General features: G+C 46.8%; 1 protein-coding gene across 3 annotated transcripts in view; it reads right to left on the bottom strand.

The window, feature by feature from the left end:
- Positions 1-1,642, bottom strand: part of SELP (selectin P) — a 42,733-nt gene extending 41,091 nt beyond the window's left edge. For all 3 annotated transcript variants that reach the window (XM_057495125.1, XM_036900633.2, XM_057495126.1), the window contains exon 1: positions 1,522-1,642. In XM_057495125.1, coding sequence (XP_057351108.1) covers positions 1,522-1,605 — 84 coding nt within the window. In that variant the 5' untranslated portion in view covers positions 1,606-1,642. The remainder of the gene's footprint in view (positions 1-1,521) is intronic.
- Between the last annotated feature and the right edge of the window lie 15,685 nt (positions 1,643-17,327).

Below are 17,327 nucleotides of genomic sequence, written 5' to 3'. Positions count from 1 at the left end.
AGGAAGAGAATCCAGGCCCGCTCCTTAGCCCCCTTGACTATTTACCTGAGTCCCCAGCCAAGAACTTCCCCTCTGGGATCCGACCATTGAAAACATCCGCCAGATAAACTTTAGCCTCTTTCTTTGGGTCCTAGAGATGAACTGAGGCCAAATTACACAGAGTTTGAAGTTCCTGAAAGTTGAATGTGTTCAGGGGCAAGGGAAGGTCTTGTCTACGGAATACTTGAACCCAGGGAAGGGCTGGAGCCCTCAGCCGGGGGACTCACTTGGTCTCGGACCCCTGCGGTTGTCCCTAAAGCTCGCTGTTTATGTGCATTTTCATCTGGGACATGCAGTAGTGCCTTCGGAATCTCAAAGACCTCCATGAAATCTGGGAGGACCCCAAGCAGCAGAGGGGACGGGAAATAGCTGCTCATTCAGGAGAAGTATGACACACAGAAGATAAGGCAGAAGGGACGCACCCTCTGTGTCACTGGGCCCCGACTCGGGACCCGCTCGGACCCCGCCCTCCTCTCACCCTTATCTTCATACCCCACTGTCCCCACCACAGAATAGCCCCATTCCAGGACAGAACCTGAGCCACGTACTCTAGTATAAAGTGAAGAGGTGGGCTGGTCGGATGGGGGGTTCTCACTCTGGACTCACAGGAAGCCTGGGACCCCCGCAGTTGTCCATAAAGCTTCCCACAGAAGCTTCTCACTGTTCGCCTCCTTTCTGGACGCAGACTTCAGGATCTTGGACCCTGGGTCTGTGAGATGCTCCTGCTAGCTGGGGGTAAAACCCTGTGTCTCGTTTGTCCATAAGCTCAAGTATGGCTTGTTTTTCCTGGATCTTCCCAAGTCCCACTGACCCCCAGGAGTCCGCTCATTACCACAATAGGAGCTAAGACTTTGGGATCAGTGACCATGTGCCAGCCTCAGATCTAAAAGCTTTTATTTAATTCTCGTAATGACACTCCTGAGTACTGTTGTTATGCCCCTTTTACAGTCACTAAGAGAATTGAAACTTAGGGCAGAAATGGAAACAGGAGGACATCAGTCCAGAGACCCCGGGGCTCCGAGAAGGAAACAGGAGGCGGGGGTCCCCGGGCTGGTCCCTGGGCAGGGCTCAGCCTTCTTTCCACCCAGAGGGGCGGGCAGTCCTGGAGAAGGGGGCCCTGGCTTCAGCAGGACCTGCTCCCAGACAGGCCCTGTGAGCCCTACTCGGGGAACAGTGGCCATGGGGCGGAGGCCAGGGGTCCAGATCTAGACAGCATCAGGCCTAACACGGCCACCTGGGGGGCATACAGAGCCTCTGTAGGGAACAGGCTTCGGGTGTCACAGCAAACAGCAGCCTTAGTGGGCAAGGGTGTCTGTGGGGAGGGTCAGCGCAGAGGCAGGTTTTGAAATGCCTGCAAATTCTAAAGGGTGATTCGGCGGAACGCTCCCCATCCTGCCACCCCCCTTCCCGAAGCCTCACCTGCCACCTCAGCCCTGAGCCCTCAGCGCGCCCACTTGCCATAGAAAAGGGAAACGGACTCACCATGTCCTCTGGCTCTGCAGGCTGGCTGCCCTCTGCCCAGCCCGGCTCCTTATAGCCCTGCTCCTGCCCTCGTGTCCGGCCCATGAGAAGGCAACTTCCTATTGCCTTTCCAGAAGCTCGCCACAGCCCTTCCCAGGAGGGGACAGCACACTGCCCTGCTGGCGGCCCGGGGGCAGCACCACAGGGGCAGGCGCCTGCTCCCCCAGCCCCGTCCGGGGACAGGGCTCAGTGACTCACCTCGGAGTCCTGTCCCCGCAGAGCAGGCGGGCCCCCCACCCCCAGGAGCCAGGTTTCCTCTGATTGTCTGGGACCACCAGCTGGAGGTCACGAGCCTGGACCACAGGCCTGTCCTGTGCGCACGCCCTCCAGCAGGTGCCCAGCGTGCCGAGGAACCTCAGTGCCACTTCTGCCCCGACGGCGCCGTGAGGCGGGGTGCTGGGGACGGAACTCGCCTGTGGGTCAGCGCGTGGCGGGCTGGGTGTGCAGACCACCGGGCCGGGGCGTGTGTGGCGCGGGGCACCAGTGGGCGCCGTTCCCTGTGCTCCTGTTGGTGTCGGTCCGACAGCCTCGCCTCCAGGAGGTCGTAGCTTTGCACGGACGGGGCTGCGCTTCACTGACTCCACACTGGCTGCAGCCTGGAGGCGGGCATCCCGTGGACAGGCCACAGCGGTGGGGGACAGAGAGCTCTGGGGGAAGGCCGAGACAGGGCGGCCTAAGGCTCCTGGGTGGAGGGGGGCCACCTCTGAGGCCACCCCAGCCTGGCTCCACTGCCCGCTCACCTGGGCGCCACTGCCCCCCGGGACATGTCCCCTGGGTCACACCAAGTGGGGTCGCCCACCGTCACGGCACGGAAGTGGCAGGACACTGGGTGGACTGCCCACAACCCCCTCTCACAGCACCTGGCGGCTGTGGGGCAAGGGGAGGGGGTCCACTCCCCCACCCCCCGCGTTTGTCAGGCCCGCCTCTGCCCCCTCGGCCCTTATGTCCACTCTCCACTCTCCAGCCCCTCTTTTTGGTGTCGCCTCATTTAAGAAAACCCCCAGGGGGTTGTGAGGGCAGGCACTGTGGGGACCCCAGGCCCTTATGGTTGTGTTTCAGGTTGGATGCATTCCATTCAGGGAGTACGGGAAGTGCAGCAGGACTCCTAGGACTGGGGGGGTGGGGAGGAAAATACCACTGACTGTTTAAAAGCTGTTTTGGTGAATGGTCTGTGCAGAAAATTCAGGTGGTTTGGAATGTTGTGGCCGTTAAAAAAAAGTTTAGTTTTACAGTTGATTAGTAGTGGTGTTTATCTGTTTCATATGTCTTCTCATCTCTTTGTGCTGCACTGTAGATCCCCAGAGGGCAGGGACCCCCTGCAGTCTCACTTCTCCTGTGGGATCCCGCGGTGGGCAGACACTTGGTGACGCAGCAGTTAGATGGGGGCCTGCGTGGTGAAAGCGCCCCTCCTGTCAGGCTCTCTGAACGCCGTTCCCATCAGCACAGAGGCGCATCGCGTACACAGGAATGCCGAAGGCCCTTCGAGGCTCCAGGCGGTGGGCTGGCCCCGGGTACTCAATGCTAAGCAGATGCCTCGTGGCGCCCACATTGTTTGGGGGGCTGTGGGAGCATGAAGACAGGACGGACACTGGACCTGGGGAAGGTGCCCTAGTGGGACTTCAGAGCTGAGGTCTTGGTTTGAGTAAGCACTGGGTGGGGAGGACACCCTGGGCTGGGGAGCAGCCTGGGGACTGCCAGACTGCGGTAGCGGCTGGAGCACCGTGAGGGGGACGGGCCAGGCACGAGCTCCTGCACCCAGCCAGTCTTGCAGGCCCTGTGAGGGCTGCACCTGTGTGGGCACCGCCTGGCATGGGGTGGAGCAGACGGCAGCTAAGCCCTCGCCAAAGCTCTCCTGCCGGCTGGTCCTACTCGGAGGGACTGGGGAGCTCTCCCTAATAGGTGAAAGGATGACGAATTAGAACTTGGAAAAAGAACACTGTAACGCACATTCATGGATCAAGAAAACAATAAAAATAAAATTCAGAAAAGCAGAGAGAAGGGAAAAAAAATCACCCCTAACACCGTCCTTGGATTGGAGCCACCTTGTGCATCCAGGACAGTGCATTTACTCTGCGTTTGATAGCATGTCCTAAACCTACTGATATTTTAAGACCTTGTTCTAATCTAGTTACAAATAAAAATCCCCACTGCATCAGGAGATGGAAGTTCAGCTGTAGCTACACACAGAGGTGGGGATGAAGGACACACCCAGCCCCCCGCCACCGGCTTACGCGGCCTTACCACGACTTCCCAGTGCAGCAAGCCCTTTGGGCCCATTCGCCTGAAGGGCTGCCCTCCCCCCAGCCCTCGGCTGACACTGTCATGGGCAAAGGCGTCGGTGGTGCCCGGGTGGCTTTGGGAAGATATCTGACGCAAGTTCCGTGACCTCCCAGGGCTTCCTGCTAAAGCGCCGCCTGAATCGGTCTGCGGGTCTCTGATGAGGCATTCCTCTGCTCTATCTTTGCACTCCAGTTTTTGAAAAGGAAGGAATAGGAAAAAAATGGGTCATCCTGGCAAAGGCGTCCGACAGCAGACTTGTACAGAGCGGTCCAGCCATGCACCGTGAATGGGCACTGGGCGCGGGGCTCCACATTGCCACACTTATGCCCGCCCGGCCACGCCCGGGGCTCCGTTCACGCAGCCTGCTCAGCTCTCTGAGGACCTGCTCCCCTCGGCTGCCACAGCCAGGCTACACTCTGGAGACACAGACATGAGGGAGACCCAGTCCCTGTCCTCAGGAGGCGCGGGGACAGGCGCAGACACGTGATTGCGAGCGAGCCCAGGGAGGAGGCAGTGTATTATCTCATTCTTGTGCCAGCCCCAGGAGGGGACGGTGACCCAGCCCTGTGGCAGCAGTTGGGGGGCAGTGGTTGGAAAGGGCGCCTGGAGGAGATGAGGACCCCTTAGCCCAGGCGAATAAGCCAGATTTTTTATGCAAGCTCAGTAGGACATGCACACACAGAAAGTACTCTCCACTCGGAAGATGAAGGAGGAAGTGATTTTCCGCATTAAAAGTATTCTTGCCCTTCCAAAGGCACAGTGCATTCACGCCTTTTGAGTCAGGACGCCGTGATAAGCGCAGAAGGGCTGCAGCCCACACTCGAGCCAGGACGCGGTGGACTGGGTGGCCTGTTCATGCGTGAACAGACTATTCCAGATGTCCCCAAGGAGTGAAGCTGAGACGGCATGTTTATGGACTGTCCTTTCCGAGCACTTGCTGGACCAGACCCCATGCGAAGCGTTTCAGAAGCTGTGTCTCATTTAATCCTCTTGCCGACTTTATGAGGCAGATTCTGTCTGCTCTGAGATGATTAAGGTGTGCATTGCATGAAAAAGTAAACTGAGGTTTGGAGGGCCAACTGTTTTGCTCGAATGACACAGCTGATAAATAGAACGGGTTCGAATTCCATCCAGATGAAACAACACTGCTCTAACATCTGGATTTCTTTTTGTTAAACTCATTTAAAGGTGCCTCCTGGAAAGAGAGTAAGGTTCTCCGGCCCCCTTCTCTTGCTTCTCTCGTGGGTTCTGTGCTCAAAAGCTCTGCTAATTAAAGAGAATCATGAGTGAAGCTAAATCAAGCATCTCTCACATCCAGGCCAGGGCACAGAGGTGCATCCAGCCCGGCACAGGCTGAAACGACCTGCATCGCAAATGGAAGTCCTGGTCGGTTTTGCTGGGGAACATATTTTTTGTCTGGAAATGTGGGGCAAACATGAAAACGTCCCAATTCAGAGGAAAAAGACAAGATTGGATAGGCAGCAGAGCCGGTTTATTTCTGAGTACCCCCAGCTTGGTCATCGAAATTAAGATTATGCAGTTTGGAGTTTCTATAGTGTTTCCTGCAGCCTTCCTCCACTTACCCTATTTCCCGTGATCAAATGTAACAAAAGATGACGGAGCTGCTCACATTTGCACGGCATGGTGCATGCGGAGGAGCTATACCTGTTTCCTCATTTGTTCAGTCACTCATTTTCTTAGGGATACATCTCTGAAATTACAAATGGATATTGAATTTATAGAAACATACGTAACATTTTTTCATTACAAAGCTTTACCCAGTAAAGCTCATTTGATGATCTAAACTGTTTTTCAGACAACCCCACACATGCTCCAGATCTGCATCCCCTGTGTCTAAAGTCAAGGCAGGCAAACATGGGATTAAAAATACGAATTCAGCATTCAGAGGCACCTCCTGTGGTTCAGGAAAAGTCCTCTGGTGAATTAAACTTTTTGTTTAATTGAGAATTACGCAGTTGGTGCAGTAAGACCTCTCAGACCATGGTCTGTCTATGAAACACACCGCCACCGATTGATTGAATGTCTGTTATATGCAGGGCGTTAACCTAGGCTGGGATTCAGCAGAGACAGGAACTCACTCTGCTCAGTCTGCACGGAAAGCTTCTACTAGGAGCTTTCAATTGAGTGGGAGATTCAGGGTCAAGGCCCAGGAAGAGAAATAGTTACATGGCCAGTGCCTGCCTGTGCCAACTGGGGGTGACAGGAGCTCAGGAGACAGGGCTTGTGCTTTCACCCCAGCCCCACAAATCCAGGCGAGGTCAGCTCCCCACTGGTCACCCAGGGGTGACCCTGGTGTGGCTGTGAATGCCCCCAGACTGCCGATTCTGTTAGCTCTGAAATGCTCACATTTATTAGGCTTTAGAAACTGAGCTTCACATTAAGCAGAGAGGAGTTGTTAAGGAGAGATGCCTTCTGCACCCCCTACACACACTGCATGCACATTGGAAAAAAGGAGAAGAGTGCTGTTTTCAGCCACAATGAGTTTCTTAGGAGTCTGGAGAGTGAAGCACGCTCCCCTTTTTCTTTAATATTTGCCTCTATTATAGTCCCCTAAATTCAGACTCAAAACATGTGACCTCCTTTGAGCCCCTTTGCCTTGTTGTGGCAGGAAGGGCCTGAACCCCATTAAGGGGATGGGCTGGGCCAGTTCAGACTGAGGGTTGAGCCCCGAGGAGCTGAGCAAGAGAGGACCAGGAAGGGAAAACAGCACGTCTGGGCCCAATCCTATGGGCATCTGAGTCAAAACCCGGGACCACAGGCAGCAAAGGCCAAAGGGTGAGGTGCGGGGGGTGGGGCACTTTGAAAGGGACAGGAGGCCAAGGGACGGTGGGTGGAGAGCGGGAACACCCGATGGGAGTCCACCATCCTCCTTGGTCACCTGGCCTGAGAAGTAGGCTGGCCAGGATGCTTGCAGAAAAGGCAAACGTCTGAAGGAAAACTTTGCAAAGGCTTCGGGGCAGGTGGGGTCTTAAAAGACCTGGGTTTTCTGTGGAGCCCGACACTGGCAGGCTGGTGGGCACAGGTATGTGTGGGCGGCCGCAGGCTCAGGAAGCTGAGGGCTCCAGGCTCTCCTCTGGCTGGCAGGGCCCACAGCTGCTGCCTCTGCGGCTGGCCTGCACTCCGGGGTCCCCAGTGGACTGGAGGATTCTGCAGTCTGCCAAGTCAGGGTCCTGGCCTCTGAGATGCCCTCCCTCTCCCTAAGCCGTCCATGCACAGCATGGGTTTCTTTGCCTGGAACAACCTGTCCACCACAGCCGGTGGGACTGGCATCCCCTTTAGCCCAGAGCGCATAAAATGTCCCCTCATTTGGAGGCACGAGCCCATAGCCTCTCCTGCCACCTACCCACCCACTGTACAACTTCTCATGGGAGCAGAAATATAAGAGTATTAAAGGAATACAGGATTGTTTTCAGATGACTTGGAGACGTAGGTTTGGAAATGGCCCCCTGAGCTGTAGCTCCCTCTGAAGTTGTGAACAAGGGAGTTTGTCCCACAGTCTGACCAAGGGGGGCCCCACACCGAGGACACGGCACCCCAGGCTTGTACAACACAGGCACTTTAACTGTGCCTCCCACAGTCCGAGGGCCCCTGAGTGACTCCTACAAGTGACAGGTGGTTTTGAACTTTGTTTCAGAATTCACATATATGCTTAGAAACTGCTTCCTTTTCTTGTAAGTACCTTGGTTATCAAAATGTATAATTTACTGAAGTACATACACATAAACTCCAGCTGTGACACTAAACAATAGCTTATAATAAAATAAAGAATCGGAAAAATAGCGGCTGTGTAAATTCACTTGGCTGGAAGTTATCAAATCAAGTCCAATTTTTTAATCCTCAAATAATTCTATGATCCTGGCTCCTGATAAAAGGGAATTGTCTTACGAGAGGTAAAATGGTCCCTTGGGGATTTGCCTTCCTTTTAACAGGGAAGAGACAGGAAAATGCGCCATTTGAGATTTTAATTTGGGGAACTTGTTTGTACTTAGACTGCATTTAATAAGTATTTTCTTTCTACAGCCAGTTTCTTATTTCACCCCTGGTTATTAAAATAAAACTTAAAAATTTTATAGTCCCTCAGTGTAATTAATAAAAATAAAATTCCATAAGAAAATAGTGTTTTGCTACATGAAAATATAAAAATGAGATATTCTCTTATAAAAGGTCTATACCATATGGATGGGCAAAAAGAACTGAAAATGGAACATTATATCACCCCACCCAAAGACCACCTTTCAGAATTATTTAATTCATATATTCACAAATACATTTTCAACAGAAGTAGATGCAGGTTAATTTTTTGCATTTTGGCTTTTTAAGCAAAACCATATATTAAGGACATCTTTTCATGTTAATAAATATAGGTCTAAACCATCCTTTATCATGGCTGTATAATATTCCATTGAATAATGTGCCATAATTTATATAAAATATCCAGACTGATTGCAGTCTTGCTGTTCATAATTTCTTGCTACCATAAACAGCAGTTTAAGACATCTCAGGAGACTTATCTTTGCCTGTATTTGTCCTGTCATTTCTCTAGGAAAATTACTGGAAGTGAATTTACTAAGCCAAAGTGTTACATGCACCTAAAATTTTGACAGATATTATTTGTCCTCTAGATAAAAGTATAAATTTGAACTGTCACCAGCAGTGTGAGTGTGCACTCCTGCTCCAACACTCAGCTTTGTCAGTTTTAAGAAATTTAACAAACAACAAAAATCTCACTTTCCTAATTTTGGTGGCTTGGGTTGCTACCCGGTATGTAATGTTCTGAGAAGTGACACAGCAAACGAGGATGCTGCATAAAGACGCCTCGGATGTCACCTCCCGCCGCTGCAGCTTGGGGACGTTGGTGCACACACGAGCAGTGAGGCCTGAAATGTGGCAGGCTCAGCAACATGAAAAATAAGTGAAAAGTGTCCAAGACACAAAGGAGACTGTTCCCTGGGCTTGTGGCAACTGCTTGCAGTCGGTCGGCCTCTGGCTGCCTGCCTCCTGCAGGGTCGGTTTGCAGAGTTTGCTCATTTTTAGGAAATTAGGCTGTTTTGATTACTCTGTGTGCTGGGACTTCATCACTAGAAACTTGGTAAACACAGAGAGGGAAATTCTGGTGAACATGTGAGCTTGAAAAATCAAAAAACAAAAAACCTGCGCATGGACTTTGGAACAACTCTTGTCCAGATCTCTTGGTCATTGAAAAAAGTCCTTGAATGGAATACATTTATACTCCCACTGTGCCCTTAAATGGGGTACAACATAATAAAGAAACAGAAACACAGCAACTGCCTTAAGTCACAGCTGGAAGTAATCAAATCAAGTCTGATATTTTTTTTTAGTCCTCAAAGAATTCTATGACCGTGGCTCCTGGCAAGAGGGAATCGTCTAGCCCAGAGGTTGAATAGCCTCCCTGAGGATTTATTTCAGAGGTGATGGGGACCCTGCATGACCTTCACTGTAACCTTGGGATCCCAGAGACCAGCCTTGCAAGTTTCATTTTCCAAGGGGCACAGAGTGGTTCTTTCGAATGAAGTGGTCCTGGTAATCTCTGAGCACCTTTAGGCTGACCCCATTTCTTCTGGTCTGCCTTACACAGAACGTCAATGCTTCAGTAATCTGATTTTTACAAATATGTGGGTTGTGTGGCCTCGATCAAATAGCTCAACTTTTCTGAGTTCAATTTGCCCTGCATGATCCCTGTAAACAATGAAGGGGCTGGATGGTGCATCGTGACCAATTGGGGTTTATCCCAGGAATGCAAAACTGATTTAACATTAGAAAATCAGTTATATAATTCTCCATACTAGCAGATTAAAGAATAAAAATGTAATCTCAATGCACAAAAAAGTGTTCAATGAAATTCATGATCGATTCATTAAAAAAAATTAGAACAATAGGGAACTTCTATACTGTGATAAATGGCATCTACAAAAAAAACCTACAATAAGCATTATACTTAAAGGTGAAGCACTGTGAACCTTCCGTTTTAGATCAGTAACAGGACGGCATCCCGGTGTTACCTCTCCTACTCACTGTTGTACTTGATGTCTTAGACAACACACCGAGAAATAAAAGGAAAAAGATACACAGATTGGAGAGTAAGAAGTAGTATGGCTTTTAAATGCAAATGATAGGATTATCTGAGTAGAAAATGTCAATGAATCTACAGATAAACTATTAAAGCTCATAATTTAAAAACTAAAAAATGTGGCTCTATAAACATAGAAAGTTAGTTACAATTCTAAGTTTCAACACAGAAAACGTGATGTTTTTATAAAAAGGTTTTTACAGTATTATCAAAATTGAAGATACGTAGGGATGAATCTAACAAAAGATGTGCAATGCTTCTATAGTAAAAAGTTATAAAATTTTATTGAAAACACTACAGAAAACATAAATACATATATACTATGTTCATGAATCATACAAATAGAAATACTCCTAAAATCGATCTAGGAATTTAATCAATTCTAATAAAAATCCCAATAGGGTTTTTCCCTTAGGTTAGAGCTTCTTATTAAGTTAATAAGTGTTTACGAAGCACCCAGTCCTTGCTGGACCCTGTTCTGGTTATGGTAGGATGGAGCAAGGTTGGAGTCCATTCCTTAGGACCTTAGTGTAGTGGGAGAAACAGACTTCAAATCAGTATTCACTAGTATTGATTATAGGCTGTGTGAGTGACAGTTTACAGATGATGAAATTGAAGCCTAAACACTCCTTGTCCAGGACCACAGCACTAACGAATACTGCCAATTAGAAACGGGCAGATGATCTAAATAGACATTTTTGCCAAAGAAGACACACAGATGCCCACTAGGCACATGAAAAGATGCTCCACATCGCTAATCATCAGGGAAACACACATCAAAACCACAATGAGATATTTCCTCACACCAGTCAGAATGGCCACTATCTGAAAGACAAGAAATAACAAGTGTTGGTGAGGATGTGGAGGAAAGGGAACCCTCCTACCCCGGTGGTGGGAATGTAAATTGGTGTAGCCAGTATGGAAAACAGTATGGAGGTTGCTCAAAAAATCAAAAAGAAAAGTACCATACAATCTAGCAATTCCACTTCTGGGTATTTACCCAAAGAAAATGAAAACAATAATACGAGAAGATATATACACCTCTCTGTTCATTGAAGCACTATTTGCAATAGCCAAGATATGGAAGCAAACTGAATGCCCATTGATAGATGAGTGGATTAAGAAGAGGTGGCACGTGCACACAATGTAATATTATTCAGCCATTAAAAAGAAGGAAATCTGCCATTTTTGACAACATGCGTGAACCTAAAGGGTATTATGCTCAGTGAAATAAGTGAGACAGGGAAAAACAAATACCATATGATTTCACTTATATGTGGAATCTAAAAAAACAATAACAATAGCAAAAAAACCAGAAACAGATGCATATATACAGAGAACAAACTGGTGGTTTCCAGGGAATTAGGGGAAATGGGCAAAATAAAGGAAGGGGATTAAAAGGTATAAACTTCCAGTTATAAAAATAGATAAGAAATAGAGATACAATGTACAGCATAGAGATACATGTAACATTCTGTCTGGTGACAGATGGTAGCCAGATTTATTGTGGGAAACTCTTTGTGTATGAATCACTACATTGTACACCTGAAACTAATATTATAATAGTGTATGCCAACTACACTATAATAACATAATAGGGTTGAAATTTCATAAAATAGTAATAATAATAAAAAGAGGAACCAAGCCATGAGCTGAAAAAAGCCTTTTTCCAGAAAGGGTTTAGTTGATGAACCTGAAAAATCAGACGACTGGCTATTTTCTCTGCTCAGTGTGATAAAGGAGGATGTGGCATCTGAGACAGGTTTGAGAAAAAACAAGTGTACAAATACGTGATGATAGAGCAAAGAAAATAATGGCAGTAAGCTGTAAAAAGCAGAATTGTTACCATGGAAAAGGAAATGCACAATACAAGAGAGTCTCTCTGTTGTCATGATTGAGAACTTGGTTCGTGAGTCAGACAGATTTGGCTCTAATTGAATTACAGTTCTGTCAGATATCAGCTATATGACAGAAAATTATTAGGGCTGTATGCTTCATTCATAAAATGAGGGTAGTGGGAGGATTTGATACATTTATTGTGTTTAACACAGTACCTGGCACATAGCAAATGCTCTGTAAAACAATGTGCATTGTTATTTTCATTCTAACCAGTAAATCTGATATTTATTTGTTAGATGTAGGAACTCAGGATCCTTTATTAAAATGCCCATATATTGGGAAAAGGGACATTGCTGAGTGAGCCTGCGCTTTGTTTGATGCAAATTTACTGAATTATTACCTAAGAAAAGGGGAGAGATGACCAATATTTCAAAGAGTGAGGTGAGCTGAGTTTCCTGGGGATCACCGTGGAACACCAGCTAACGGAGGCACAGACAGAAGCACAGAGTTTTGGAACAAATTCATTCTCAGGCACAAGCCTGGTTGCACCGTTTGGTAAGAATGCTGGTGCTATGGCATTACCAACTGCTTTCCATGGCCTGTAAAGAGTCGTACTCCTGCTAGGGTGCCCCACATCTTCCTAGGTTGGTCAACTCATTCCTGTCCTTGGGAGATACTTCTTCTTCAAGTTATCTCTGATGTAAGACACACTTACCTACCAAGGGCCATGGCATTGTCTAGGAAAACTGCCTTTTTCATAACATGTCAAAGATCCCAGCTGGGGTGATAAGTGAAGGGGAAACAATTGCAAAACCCTGAGTTAAATCCCTTCTAGGGGGCGTATACCTCTTGAGAAGAGGCTATAAGCAGGCTCCTTAAAGAGCAATAGGAGACTGCAGATGGTGATGAGAAGTGGATGGACCAGAGACAGACTTAAACAGCGTCCCAGCTGGGCCCAGCCACGGCGTTGGTTCGGGCAGCGCGGGGGAGTGACTACCTGTCCTCAAGTGCGGCGGGAATTACACAGGAAGTCCTTTACACTGGGCTGGCAAGCTTGGATGGTAAGCGATGGAGGCCTTTCCAGGTAGCATTATACTTCCCCTGCTAAAACCTCCCATTGTGGAAAAACCTAAACAAAGCAGAATTAACGGGAATCCAGCATTTTCCTTTCTATACTGAAAATTCCTTGCTGAGCTCTTAGGGAATTCCATTTTGAGGGGCTAGGAAATTGGAAAGAGAAAGCCTTAATGTGAATGCACAACTACTTTAGTTTTATATGTGGAAACGAGTATCTGATCAAAAATGTTTCTATATACAACAGGTTTTCTATAAAGCAGTGATGTGAGCAATCCATCTGCAGCACAGATGAATCTTATAGATAAAATGCTGAGTGAAGGAAGCCAGACAAAAAAAGAGGACACACTGAAAGATTCTATAGGAAAAATTCAAAGACAGATGGGACCTGAAATAGAAATACCATATGACCCAGAAATTCTGTTTCTGGATATTTACCCGAAGAAAAAAAATCACTAATTCAAAAAGACATATGCGCCCCAATGTTTATCGCAGCACTATTTACAATAGCCAAGATATGGAAGCATCCTAAGTGTCCATGAATAGATGGGTGAATAGAGAAGATGTGGTGCATATACACAATGGAGTAGTATTCAGCCATAAAAAGAATGAAATCCTGCCATTTGAGACAACATGGAGGGTATGATGGTAAGCAAAATAAGTCAGGCAGAGAAAGACAAGTAGCATATGATGTGACTTACATTGGAATCTAAAACACAAGCAAGCAAAAAAGAAATAGACACATAAACACAGACAACAGACTGGTGGTTATCATAGGGGACGGGGGTTGGGGGTGGGTGAATAGGTGAAGGTGATAAAGAGGGACAAACTTCAAATTATAAAATAGCCACAGGAATGGGAGAACACAGACTATAGCCAATAATTTTGTGATATCTTGGTATGTGACAGATGGTAACTACACTTACGTGGATACGTGGTGTATCCCCCTGAAGATGTGCGGATAGAAGTCACCTTAACAAGAATGCATTTCCAAAGACCACTTGACATGCTATCACCCAGAGATAATAGAAGAGATGGGATATGCAAGCAAATGCATAAATGTGTGTGTGTGTGCATGCACACACACACACACACACATCATCCTAGACTTCTTTTAATACCCACTGCGTGTTGCTTATGACATTTCACTCAAAAAAAAGGGCAGGTTTGAAATGCTTGGTGGTATAAACCTGAGCATTTGTATTAAAGTGAAATTTGTATTGGATAAATTAACATTTATTGAGCAGTGCCAGGTACCTTACATACGTGATGTTTAATTTTTAATTCCACAATGGACCTCAGCCTCCTAACGACCCTGCAGTACTGACTTATGCTCCATTTTACATGCTTGTGTGGAAAGAGAGCCTTAGAGGGGTTAAATCCGTGGGGAGCGTTTAACTAGGAGGGGATGAGGCAGGATCTAGGGGCATTTCTGGGGGATCTGGGAGGCTCTGCCCTCCCCGGGTTACAGTCTGCATCCCCCGGAGACTAGGCTCTTCCCTGGATTTATCTCATCTGATTGAAGCCAAGCAAATACTTACTTAGATGTCTGAGATTTACTGTTAAATGTTCAAAAACTTAGACACAGCATGAGCTCTCCTGAAGCCAAAAGAGTCTTATTCAACATTTAGTTGAGAAACATAGTGGACGTAGTCCTCAGCTTTTAGGTATTTTCACCCCAGGGGTAAGTCAGGGAATGGGTCCTTGTGATTATTTTTCCCTTTGTACATCAGCCTTTTTCCTCTTCATCCCTACTAAAAGATCATTTTTTAAATCAAAACCTAGTTTTTATAGCTCTTGGGAATTTTTTTTCCAAAATGAAAATAGCTTTATCATTCTTTATAATGATAAAATTAACACATTGTTTATAAAAAATATTACAAAAATCATAAATAATAAATTTTTAAAGCTTGCTTGAAATCCTACTACCCAGAGACACAGTGGCTAAAGAATTTGATATAAAGTAAGTACATGCATATGTACACACACATATTCCTAGACTTCTTTCTCTGTATAAATCGTATATAGACTTTAATAAAAATGGTAAGATTAATAGCCTTTGAATAAAGGTAAATAAATACAACGTTATATGATTTAACACTCCACCTGTACTTTACAGCATTTATCACAGCAGTCGTGAAATAATGATCTGCGTGTTCACTGTCAGTACTGCCGATCGTCCCGTGTGCATCGTAGCTGGAGCTAGACCCCCCGGATTTGATCTCAGATCTGTCATTGATCAGCTACGGAATCCTGAACAAGTTACTCTTCTTCCTTAGTTTCTTCTCCATCTGTTAAACAGAGACAAAAATAATACCTTACAGGGTTGGTATGAGGATTAAACAATGCATATAAAAATACACAGCACAATGGGTGCAGTGTTGCATATTAAGCCCGAATGTATTAGCCATGGTCTTGTTTGCCTAATGTGTTTCTTTCCACTAAGCTCCCTGCACGCAGGGAAAATGGCCGCCTTGTCCCACACCGTGTCCTCCACCTGGTGTAGAGTGTGTGTTCAATAGTTGTTGACTAATATTATTAGTCTGTTAATAGGCTATTAATCATTATTAACTATTATTATTATTCAGTAAGTATCTGTTGAATGGATGAAGGGCTATCCATTTACTGCTAAGGTATTTGATATTGATAGAAAAGTGGGAAATGTCCACATTTCAGAATTAGGCAAGCAGATTTCAAAACCATATTTCCTCATCCTCAACTGTTGACTCTTTAGGTCTCGGGGGGGCAGTCAACTTATTGATCTTTTCTGTGCCTCTGACTTCCCATCTATAAAATGAAGGTAACAGTTCCTTCTTGCAATGTCATTCCATGGATTTGAGACAATTGTGTTAGGTTATCAACAAACAGTAGCTATCTTCTGCGCAAATATTCCCTTACAGTATCCAGAGCCACTGCTGTGCACAACCCAAGGGGCACCATTCTTGTAGAACACACCACCAGCGTCCCCTGGAATGGGCAGTGCAGGAGCCCCGAGGGCACCCACAGTGCACTTCACGGTTGATAAAACTGCAAATAGCCCTTTGTCAGAGTCTCTCAGGGGTGGATGTATTTCAGGTTCATAAGAATGGTTTAGGTTAGTATTAGCTGTAAGGACCTTCTGCCACTGCCACTCCCTTTAAAGCCGTGGAAAATGAGGCAGAGCTACCAATTCGGGACCTTGGTATAAACACAAGCCTTTTAAATTCCGAGTTTACTGTTCCCTAAGACCCAATAAATACAGTGACAGAGGAGAGGGTGAACTCTGAGTAAACAAGTTAGTGTCAGTGTCTGTCCTACGTGCCCACTCATCATCCATGCGGCGTCCCCCAGATGCTCTGGAGCTGGGCAGTGCCAACCCACCCTGCACCCGTCTCTCTCCTGCATCCTGGAGTGGATCCAGGTCAGCTGGTCTCCGCAGTCAGGGTGGAGGCACAGAATGCAAACAGAACCTTCTTTCCAATCAGAGGAACAGGATATTTGGCAACAGCAAGTTGCTTCTGAGGAAAAGTGAGTTTCTTGGCATGTTCCTTATCAGCATTACAAAGCTGAAAGTTAAATTTATCTTCATGTATTCCAGCCCACCCTGTTGCCTAAATGTCTTATTTGTTTGTATCTGTGATTGTTGCCACCCTTGTGTGAATCAGAACCCCAGCCCACAGGCTTTTCCAGGAACTTCTTATGGGCATATCCGAAAGTTATGGGTTTGATGAGTAGTCATAGGTTGGTGCACCAAAGGGCCAACTTGGAGGCTGGCTAGGGCTTGGCCAGGGGGGCTGGCAAAGCCTGGGCACTGCATTCATAAGGCAGGAAGGGGAAGTGGTGGCTTGTAACCTCGGGGACCTCTTCCACATGGCCCGCCCTCATCTCTCTTCTGCTCTGAGGAAGTGGACCAGCCTTGACCAGCACCACACATGACAGAAGGGCAAACCCTTCCCCGGAGGTCAGAGTTAGGAACCCCACAGGACTCTGTTAAAAAGCATTCATGTTGGCATAAATAAATGATCTTGGGTTAACTGGAATATTTGCTTTCCCTTTGTGGGAGATCCAGCCAAACCCATCTGTCTGCACCATTTCCCCCAAAGAAAAGAAAATAAACTGAGGTGGTGGCCAGGAGAGTTTAAGCTAGATATACAGAGCCTCCTGAATACCAGTTTAGTTATATTTTGGAACTATTCTTCCAGGGAAGAACTGTGCAGGGTCCTTCCCGAAGAAGAAGAGCTAAAATGGTCTTGCAGCTGACCAGAGCTCAGCAGGTTTGGGTCCACGCTGATGTTTATCCTCTTATGCCCATAGTGTGGTGGAGCAGGTGACCTATTTTGTACGGTATGTTTTTATTCTTGTGTAAAAGGCACAGACAAATACATTAGGTTTTGATCGTGATTAAATTCTAGCATTTTTTGAGCACTACTTTGAGCAGTTTTCAGGAGTTAACTATCTGCTCATGACCAATATTTTAGGTGTTAAT

Source organism: Manis pentadactyla, chromosome 19 (genome assembly GCF_030020395.1).
Source record: "Manis pentadactyla isolate mManPen7 chromosome 19, mManPen7.hap1, whole genome shotgun sequence".
Lineage (NCBI taxonomy): Eukaryota > Metazoa > Chordata > Mammalia > Pholidota > Manidae > Manis > Manis pentadactyla.
Note: the sequence above shows the minus strand (reverse complement) of the source record. Positions and strands in the feature narration are given on the sequence as shown.